This window comes from Falco biarmicus, chromosome 1 (assembly GCF_023638135.1).
Source record: "Falco biarmicus isolate bFalBia1 chromosome 1, bFalBia1.pri, whole genome shotgun sequence".
NCBI classification, from domain to species: Eukaryota; Metazoa; Chordata; class Aves; order Falconiformes; family Falconidae; genus Falco; species Falco biarmicus.
The window spans coordinates 111,255,569-111,266,086 of NC_079288.1; the positions used below are offsets into that span (position 1 = coordinate 111,255,569).

At 37.5% G+C, this 10,518-nt stretch overlaps 1 protein-coding gene across 4 annotated transcripts in view; it reads left to right on the forward strand.

Moving 5' to 3' along the window:
• The window catches only part of LRBA (LPS responsive beige-like anchor protein), a 411,064-nt gene extending 402,331 nt beyond the window's left edge, over positions 1–8,733 (forward strand). For all 4 annotated transcript variants that reach the window (XM_056360770.1, XM_056360786.1, XM_056360779.1 and 1 more), the window contains 2 exons: positions 4,692–4,843; positions 7,187–8,733. In XM_056360770.1, the coding sequence (XP_056216745.1) occupies positions 4,692–4,843; positions 7,187–7,277 (243 nt within the window). In that variant the 3' untranslated portion in view covers positions 7,278–8,733. The remainder of the gene's footprint in view (positions 1–4,691; positions 4,844–7,186) is intronic.
• The last annotated feature ends 1,785 nt before the right edge of the window (positions 8,734–10,518 follow it).

The window sequence follows — 10,518 nt, forward strand, 5'->3', positions numbered from 1 at the left end:
CTAATCAATACTTTCCACCTGGTTTTGTTTTAAATATTGTATTGCTCAGTGGGGCTTAGGCATATCGCAGTATATCTACCATGTAATGTTTAGATATCTTAATGAATAACTTAACTCTAAATACTCTGCTTGTTCTGAGAAGTAAAGTTATTTTACACTAAACAAAGAGTGTATGCTGTTTCACCCAGAGGAACCAATTTATTTTCCTTTCCTGAGTCTGTTTTGAAATGTGGAAGTGCCCACAAGACTCCTGCTGCTGTAAGCCAGGGCTGTCACAGTGTCAGCTCTGCCTTTTTACAAAGCACTGCCTTTCAAAAATCTAAGATGTTAAAAGAGATTTGTGCAAAGTTTTGAGACTTTCCAAGGAAATACAAGTCAGAAATGCAGCTTTTAGAACACTGCTGAAATTGTGCACTTTGGGGATTATTTGAGAGTCTGAAGCTCATGTTGTGAGAAAGATTAGTTGCAGAGTTGTTTCAGTTTCATACCTAGCAGAATTGTAGATAAACCACGCTGGGGAAAAGCAGAACAGTAAAATCAATTCATGTTGTCTTCTATACCAGTTGGAGTACTTGGGAGTAAAAGCATCCTTTCGTTTGTTAAATCTTGAAGGGCATGTCACGAAACTGAAATGTTGACAGGGTGACCTTTTTCTTCTATTCCTTCCTTCCTTCACATATATATATGTAAAAAAAAAAAAAAAAAAAGTGGCTGAGAAATTTATTAATAAACAATAAAAACAAATAAATCAACATCTTGTCTTCATGACAAGCCAATGACTTAGTAAAACTGCATAGGTATTAGTAAGGGTTCAAAGCCTATACTTTATTTAATCAAAGGATCACAAAACCCACTGCATTTTGCAGGTAGGGGAAGAGTTAAAGATTAATGGCTTTAATTTGCCTTTTAATATAGCATTTCTTCAGTAAAAGCCTCAAGTATAAAATTCAAGTGAACCATGACCATAAGGTTAATGGATTTTCATCAGCTGAATTTTATAAGTGTAGCAAATAATTATTTGTCATGGTCTTCATTGCAATTTGAAAATACCCTTAGGAGACTGCTATTGCTGTAGAGAAGAAAACCACCCCATATTGATTTTTGCTTCTAATGAATAATCTTTTTAATAATTGTGTGTGGTATGTTAGATCTCATGATCATCAACTCAGAGCATGCAAGTTCTGGATAATTTTCACAGTCTTATCTCAGTTTGTTTTCTACCTCTTTCTTACTCGGTTACTATACTCTTCTAAGAGGGTCTCTGGATGAGTTTTCAAGCTCCTTGGGGCTGTGCTTTGGGAAGTGCTTAGCATATTTTCATAGGCTGGTTGAAAGAATCACAGAAGCAATTTATGATTGGTACATTTATTTTTTTTTGGGGGGGGGAGAAGTTTCAGCTCAAAATAGTCAACTCTAACATTAGTTAGTATTCAGTTTTCCATACTTAGATGTGTATACTCCATTTTTATATAAACTCCATATATTCTGTTTTGTTGTGTCTAAATTTACATGTATGTGTCGTCATCTTAATTCAAAACACAGCTGGAACAGGTTTATCATCAATTTTTTTCTGGCGTCACAATATTTTGTTTACAGTATATGTATTTAAATTACATTCATTTTAAAGTTACTGTGTAAAATAAAATTTTAGCAATGTGATTCATTCTAATTACTTGAGGGGAGCTGCAGTAAACACTCAAAATTTATAATATAGAAACTCTACCCTAATGTGAGTGTTGTACATCATATAATTCTTACAGGATGTATTTGACATCATAGCAATAGAGTACAGCAATACAAAAAATACAGATGTGCAATATGTTTGACTTCAGTTATTGCTGTTCACAAAGCAGTGTCTTACGGACACTGTAGATTTTAGTTTCTAGGCTTGTCAGCAGTCTGTATAACACCTTCATGTTGCATGCATGTCACATTTTTGTGGTTTAGTTTCTCTCATTTTTGTGGTGCATGCACTAGAAATTCTATGTATTTAAAAACAACTTCCTTTTCCTGAGAATTTAAAATCACAGTGTTACAAGTTTTGCATATTGAAAAACTGTAGAAGTAAAGATTGCAAGTGCCAAAATACTTGCAGACTTCAGCAGAGAGAGATATGTTTGCAAGATCCTGTCTTCATTTCTTTCTACTGTTTCCTAAATTTCAATCTTTGAGCTGGAATTTTGCTTGTAGACTGTCAACTTGAGGCAATTTCCTTGCCTTCAAGTGATAATGTTTTAGTTAAAGTGGATCAATCTATTTGTAGAACATGTGTGTTTGGAATTTAAAAGCCACTGGCCTGAATATCCTCCATCCTTACATTGTTCTGTTGAAAAGGTTTGTGTCTCTCTGCCTTGGGTCAGGGAGGTAAAATTTGTCATGAATCAGTCCTGGCGTGAAGGATACGTATTTTGTGAAAAGCTGCCCAAATTGAGCTGATTCACAAATCTCAGGTTAAATGCATTCAATAGATCACGCTTAGCACCTACATTCTGTACTGAACTTCTGTAGCCCATGGATGCAGGGTTTTGCTCTGCAACCAATCATCCCCTACAGTGAGGTGCGCAAAACCACCATGGCATGAAATGTGTTGAGGTGATGCTGGACAAGGAAAGGGAAAGACTGATGGGGAAGCTGAGGAGAAAGAACAGCAGAATCGGGGATAAAAGCAAGAACAGGAAGAAAGGTGTTTGCAAGAGTGACAGGAACAGAAAAGTAGAGATGGGAATGCTGAAACTTGCCAGAGACTAGAAGACGAGAAGAGGCAGAAAGGAAGGAAGGAAGGAAAAACAGGAATTGGAAGTAGGAGCAATGCAGTGAAGGATTAGGTAGGATCAGGAGTTTAATAATAGACAATAGTGCTTCATAGTAGCAAAGTTCCTTATTTTCCTTTTGATAACAGCAAATAATTCAGCAAACAGCTAGCAGAGTTGTTTCTTACCCTTCCATGTGCTCAAATGTAGAGGATGATAGGCTGCTGCTGTGCTGAGTATTGCATACAAAAATAAAAGTACAGAGCAGAGAAGGGAAAAAACAGAAGTCAAGCTGGGGAGCAGAAGTCAGAAAGAGACCTGGGAAGAGGCATCTGGAAACAGGAGAGCATAGGAGAGGAGAAGGTTTGGGCTTATAAATGGTCCAAACCATAGTTTTAAGGGTCTTGATCTTGCTGGTAGCTTGTGCTGATGTGATTCCACATGACAGAATTCATTCAACTTCTTGGTTTTGGTTGTTTTTTGTTGTTTTTTGTGGGTCTTTGTAGTGTTGTGTTTTGGTTTTGGTTTTTTTTTTGTTTTGTTTTTTTTTTAATTAAACCCTATAAACCCTTTGGTTTCCCAGATAGCTTGAGGATGGGGCTACAAAATCAGGGCCTGATATCCTCTACTGCTTAAGTTTCTTTTCTGCATGGCAGCAGGTCAGGGTCTTCCTTTCAGAAGTTTTGTACTCTTCAGTATTACTGTAGTAGTAATGGCTAATTTCCTCCTCCAACCCACAGAAGTCATCAGCTCAAAAACAGATTAAGAAAATTAATGGGCAGATAAATAATACAGATATATTTAATATTTGTAAATAGATACTAAAGGGATTGGACAAAGTTGTGCTTTCTGATATTCCTGACTCGGTGATGGGGAGCACAAGCGGAAGGGACTGTAGATTGGCCAGCCTCAGAGGATCTCCTGCTGCCACTGTTGGTGATACAGCGCTGGGCTAGAGGGATCATGGTCAATCTGACCCCAGAGGCTATCACTTACTTTAATAAAATTTCAAGTTCAGTTCTCTTAAACCACATTTTGGCTTATTTATATTAGCAAAATCTCTCAAGAAATATTTCTCATGCTTCCATTTATCTTAATATTTGATAGTATCATCTGGTATAGACATCAGATAACTGAGGAGGGTTACTGTTTGTCCAGGTACTCAGTATGTTTCATGTTTTTCCAACAGCACACAGGAAATACCAAAATAGATTGAAGACTCCAGTTTCAATAAGTCTTCACTGTGAAAACCAATGATATCCCATCTTTCTCCATGATTTGGATCCCAAATAAAGATTTAAAATGTAGATTTGCCATCAGTCCCCATGATGCATGCAAGATCGGGGTATAAGCCATTGAATTTGTCACAGGTGGTTTCAGGATAGATGATGAAAAGAAACACAGTCTCTATTAAGAGGATCATTATCTTATTAAATCAGAGCAGGAATCTAAAAATGCTGGTGTAAATTAATTCTAGTAATTTTTATAACATTTCAGTTCCCTCCATCATTCAGCCTTTTGCCAGAGAGAAAAGGAGGATGGCTTCTGCTAAGCTAGTATTAAAGACCCTTGGGGGAATGTCACGTACTATATTTTAATGCCAGTACAGCTGGGTCTTGTAAATCTAGCTAATTAGAACAGTAAATTTCTTTAGCTAACCTCATATTAAATCCCTGGAATATGGAATAAATCACAGGTAAGAAAATTTAACTACTGATACCTAATGTATTAAAGGGATTTGTGCATAATAACATTAATGCTATTGCTGGGTAGAATAACATAATGATAATGTTGTGTCCCAAAAGCTTGTATTGATATCAAGTCTCCCTAGACATTCAGCTGTCGATACGAGACTTTTTTGCAAGTAAAAGAGGGGAAATAAGAGCAACACATTTCTATGACAAATTTCTATGACAAATTTCCATGTGATTTCCCCTATAGGCAATTCAACTGAGTCGAGATGGACAGTATCTGCTTACAGGTGGAGACAATGGAGTAGTCATGGTATGGCAGATGTGGGACCTCAAGCAGCTTTTTGCTTATCCAGGGTGTGATGCTGGAATCCGATCCATGGCCCTGTCGTATGACCAAAGGTTAGAGCAATGCCTGGTCTTCGCAAGAATTTCAGAGAATGTATACTTACAGTTAACTTGCATTTTTGTTTTTCCTCTGATTTTAATTTTCTGTGGATCACAGATCTTGCAAATATATTGAGAATTCTGTGCTTGCATAAGATTCTTTCTAACACGTCATATTCAGAGCAGATAATCTTTTTTCAGGATTTCAGCTCTTAGGGGAATGAATAAAGATTCAAGAAATCTTACTTTCTTGGCACAATTTCAAGACAGGTTGAGTTATTGGCCTGTGCCAATGTACAGTGTGGGTCACATGGAGGTGGAAGGTTCCATACGTGCTTTTCATGTTTCTTCTTTCACTTACGATTCAAATCACATTCCTAATTCCAGACCTTTATGTTAAATATAGAACAGTTGCAGAACAAGATTCCCTCCACACATCCATACTTTGCTAAAGCAAGTATTAATTTTCATTTCTAAAAAAGTTATTTTATCCACATAAAGCATGACCCTCCTTGACGATTCGTTCTAGCAAAGGCAATCAGTTAGTATTTTTACTGCATTTTTACATAACACTTTCCAATGCAGCTGTACTTAAAAGTGTTAAAAGTGTTTTTATCAAAAGTGTTTTTATCAAAAAAGTATTGTTTGTTTATGAGATGGATATTTACCATTTCATTTGTACACTTGTAGCTGTGGGCTAGAATTTTGTTTGCTTTGGTGTATTTGCTTAGTGGAGTTCCTGTGTACTTTTGAAGAAATTTGGCTCCTAAATCCCTTAGGAATGCCTACATTGTGCAGTAAAGCATATTGCTAACGCTCTTAACCTTCTGCTTACAGAAGTTCATACTGAACATTTTAACATTTTTACCTGGACTACATTTTTAAAACTTACAATTAAAATGACCTTAAGAAAATACAAACCAGCGATATCCGTGGACTTCAATCAAACATTCAATAACTTCTTGTTAAGCATAATCAGAGAATATAGGCATCTTGAAAGAAACAGTTTTCCATTAAAAAGCTCCTGCTGTTAAAAATATTTCAAAAGCTGGAGTTACAGCTTTTGGATTTTAGACCTCTAAAATGTATGAAATCTTGCGTTTAAAGAATCTTTAAACTGCAATTAATCTCATGTCAACGTAATTCTTGCACATCAATAAAATGAAATTTAATATGGACATCTAAATTTATCCATGTGCTCAAGTTAGGAACCTGTTCACTTTGGGTTTGAAGACACAGAAACTTAGAAGAGATTTACTGGGAGTATTTTAATGAGTAATTACTCAGTAATTACAGGTAATTACTCAGAGTAATTTATTTGGTATGCATGATTGTGTATGTTTGTGTTACAGTGTGTAAAAAGACGTTTTAACCTAATACAGAAGCAATCAAAATGGTGCTCTTGAAATGAAATAGTGTGATGCTATCAAAATGCAATGTTTTGATGATCTCATATTTAGTCTTTGAAGGAAAAATTACAGCTTTTTACTCTGAATGTTATTTTTTTAGTTCTGAGGGTTTTTTCCTAAAATGCCAGAATTTTATATGTCATCATACTTTTGATTTTCATAGAACTTTAATGTGAGACAGTAGAAAAGATATAGAAACTCTTGTAATTGTGTGCCCTGTCAGGGTCATGGCTTTTCAAACAGATCTAAATGATCTCTAGTAGTAGGCCAGGAGTAAGGAATTTGGAAATAGAGTGCCTCAGTGGGAAAGCACAGTGATTTCTTTCCAAAACAACCAAAGCCTCCAAATTGCTTTCAAACCCACACACTAACCTTTCCAACTGAAGTCCTGTGCACGCATCCAATTCCTTCATGTAGGTCATATGTGTAAATGGGGGAGGTGAAATGGCAATGAACACTTCTCCTAGCCTTCCTTCACTTGGCTGCTTCACCAGGGCTTCGTCCCACTCCAATACCACCACCCCCACCACCCCCACGCCCTTCCCCCCCAAAACAAACCAAGCAAGTCAAGAAATAATCCCAGGGAATCTGAAATGGCCTTGCAGGGCAGCGGTGCTGGTAAACAATTCTGTTGTCTAACTCTCAATTGTAGCTTCAGGCTGACCATACAAACTGTTGCATGGTGTTTTGTATGTTTTGTGATCCATAAATCTGTCAGAGGTGCTACAGATGGCAGGTTTAGTTACATCCAGCATTGGAAGCCCAAGATGGGAGCCCCTAAAGCCTGACTTTTCTGGTATGTGGAGCACTTCCAGCTCCAGCTGTTTTCAGTGGAATTTGGTCATTGCCTCGGGTTCTTGTGCTTATATTGACGAAACTCATTGTTGAAGAGTTATATATCTGAACGTGAAGCGGTTCACTAACAAATATGATCTTGTGCCTTCCTTAGGTGTATAATGACTGGCATGGCATCTGGGAGCATAGTGGTTTTCTACAATGATTTCAATCGTTGGCACCACGAGTATCAAACCAGATACTAATCATCCCAGAGACCAAGATTAGCACTGATGCGGGCAGCTGTTGTCAGAGGAAAACTGAACACAACACACCTCCCTTGGTGTCTTGCCACAACATTGCTCCTTATAAATAGCTATATTACATCTGAATGTAACTTAAATTTGCTGGAAGAAGCAACATATTTTTTAAAGTTAATTGCTATTTTTGTAGACCTTGCTTGACTTTTTTTGGGGAAGGGCAAAGAAGCAGAAAATATGGCTGCTGGGTTCTGTAGTTAAAAATCTATATTTTTAGTCATAATGAGAAGTCTATTTTGATCCCTGTATGTAAGAAACCTACAGTAAAGATGGTTAAAACTCACATTCTAGGTATATTATAAAGAAATGGATTTTCCATCTGAAACTTTATCTATAACATTGAGGAATATATGATTTTAACATAATGGAAATTAATTACAATGTTGGGGGGATTTTAATCTGTGCTATCTGTACCACACTTTGTCTCATACTTTTCCAAATGATTGTACTACATCAGTACTGAAGTTTCTGGGAATCAATGGTAATATTTAAATTATGGTTAATGTGATTTTAAACTTTGCAAATCGTTTCCATCAATGTTGCTATTCAAGCATGTTTCTAGGCCTAGACAATTAGTTCTTTTTTAGTTGTATGTTTTGTGCAGTTAAGAGGGAGAAATCGGGAATGGAGTTTGTGTTACATCAAGCGTGAATCCTTCTAGTTACTACTTGGCAACTCCTTCAAAGCACACCAAAATGTGCATTGTTCCTCAAAATCAGAAAGGCTATTTTGAAGAATTTAAACTCAAATTAGAAACCCACAGAGGCAGGTATTTCTTAATAGATGCAAGTACCAAAGCACATTTCTGCTGGCTGACTGTGAAGTCTCTAAGGCGGCAGGTGTTTGCTGGCGTACTGCCTCCAGACAGCAGCAGAAGCACTAGACTTACAGGTAACTTTTCTTTTTTTTTTTATCCCCCCCTAGAACTAGCCCCTGCAATACTGTAGCACATGCCATATTCTTTTTCTGCATATAGCAACAATATCTTTTGTATTTTGCTCTCACCAAATCCAGTCAGATCCTGCCCAATCATATTAAATTACCTCTTTCTTTCAGGAAATAAAAAATAATTTATACTAAGGAACAGTAAGTTATTTTGGTGTTGCACAAATCTACTTTTCTACAAGATTGCTGTGCAGAACTCTGTGAAAATATTTGTGAGAAGAACTGTTATTGTTTTGTAAGTCTGTATTGCATAAAAATCTTCTTTGTATGTTGTGATCTATATGAGTTGAAATTTACATTCCATATCTGTATTGATACATACATTTCTCTAGCTGCCTACTAGAGCAGTTCCTGTTTTTTCTAAGCGTTTAACTACTGTCTCTTTCAGTAAAGATTTGGAATGAGAAAATTCAGTTTGAGTGAAGAAATTAAATAAAATTACATTTGTAATTGAGAACTTCAGTGGAGTACTGGGTTCTTGTGATTCAGTATATATTCACAATAGAGGAAGTAGTTGCGATGGCTAATGCATTTAAAGTACTCTTGGTGTTTATGCAATGGCAACTGAGTTTTCTGTGCTTTCTACGTTTTTATACTGATGTGGTTATGGTGTGGTGTAGTAGAGTTACTTTTTAATGTTTTGTGTAGCAGAAGGATGATCTAATTAGTTGTCGTGTCTGTGGTAAGTGCCCAGTGTATTGAGCAGTAACATTTGTTGGCAAAACTTGTACTTCTCACTTCCTTATGTTCAACAAGATTCATAGCATTATATCAGAAGATTTTGAGGGGAAATTGGTACGCTTTCGAAGTGCAATGTGCATTTGTCTCAATCCAGGGGTAGGTTTCCTAGGCTAGGTGGAGGGAAGAAAACCCAAAGAAAGATGTATTTTGCCAAATGGAAATCCTGAAAGTCTTTATTTATGATCTCCTGCTGAACTGAGGAAACACTTTATTATTGGTAGACATAATAGTTTCTGATCCGAGAGCCAAAATACTTCATGGGGAATAGATTTGCTAGATAGCTTTTTTTAGAAAGCGCCTTATTGATCATGAGATGCTTTCCCAAACTGAAAGCATGACTGTATTTGTGCTTGCCATCCCGAGTTTCTATCCAGCCAGTGCATGCTGATGGGAAGCTGTGCGATGGTATCGAGTACTCCTTGGGGAAGCAGCAGCAGCAGTGATGCAGCACAGTGTTTTGCATGTTACGAGTGCTTCAGCCCTTCTGTGGAAAGGGACATCTTCACCTTCTGCTCTGTGAACAAGCCTGCGAAGACACTCCCATTCTGAACTGCTTTGCTGGTGGCTTCGGTGAGTAGGACATACCCCTCCTTCCATGGGTAAACAAACCAACCTTGGGTACCGCCCTGGGATCTCAGCTTTGACTGAGCTAGTCCTCATCATGCTGTTGGTGATGAGGTGGCAAAAAAGGGTTAAATTTCCAACTTATCAGGTATTTGTTAGTCTGTTCAGAGCAGCACCTGTGTCAAATGAATTGCCTGAAACCTGTTTAATCAATAGGTGCCAGGCATTAACCTGCAGCTGGGCCTCAGCTAGCTGTTACTTGTAGAATATTCCTGAAAAGAGGGAGCAGAGTCCTCTATCTCCTCAGAATTCAGAGGGAGCATTTACAAACAGCGTATTTCTACTTGACAGTCTGGGCTTTCTTCTGTTCTGGTAGGTTCAAACGAATGTGGTGTTAGCTGTAGTTTATGGCAGGTGCTCTGGAAAGCGGTGTTTGCTGCTGCTCGGAGCAAGGCTGGTCAGCAGTAGTGCTGCACGTTTAGTTTGCAGGGAAATAAGTAGCACAAGAAGCTTGAAATCAGTTCTGTTTTGTGAAAATTGCTGATGTAAATGGTGTAGATCTGGTAAGAGATGATGTGATCAGAGTGGTGGTTTCTCTGAAGCAAGTTTGTGTTGTGGTGTTACTGCAAGCAAAGGTAAATGAATGCTGTAATACTTTTGCAAGTATTTCTTCAGTTCTTGGCTGTGTTGTGCTGTGTGTTATCAAAGAGCCTCTACACCTGGAAAGTGTGCCTTACAAAAAGTATATTTATTTATTACTGGTTTTGGTCCTGATGTACTTACTCTTGGTAGTCCTCCACCTATCTGCAGCATTTTGTTTCTGCTAAAGATTCCTGCTCTGCTGTTCAGCACTTAGCAGAATCAATGTCCAAAAGACTTAATCTGATACCAAGATAATATAGAAAGTTATCTGTGGATGTTTGGCTGATGGAGGTTG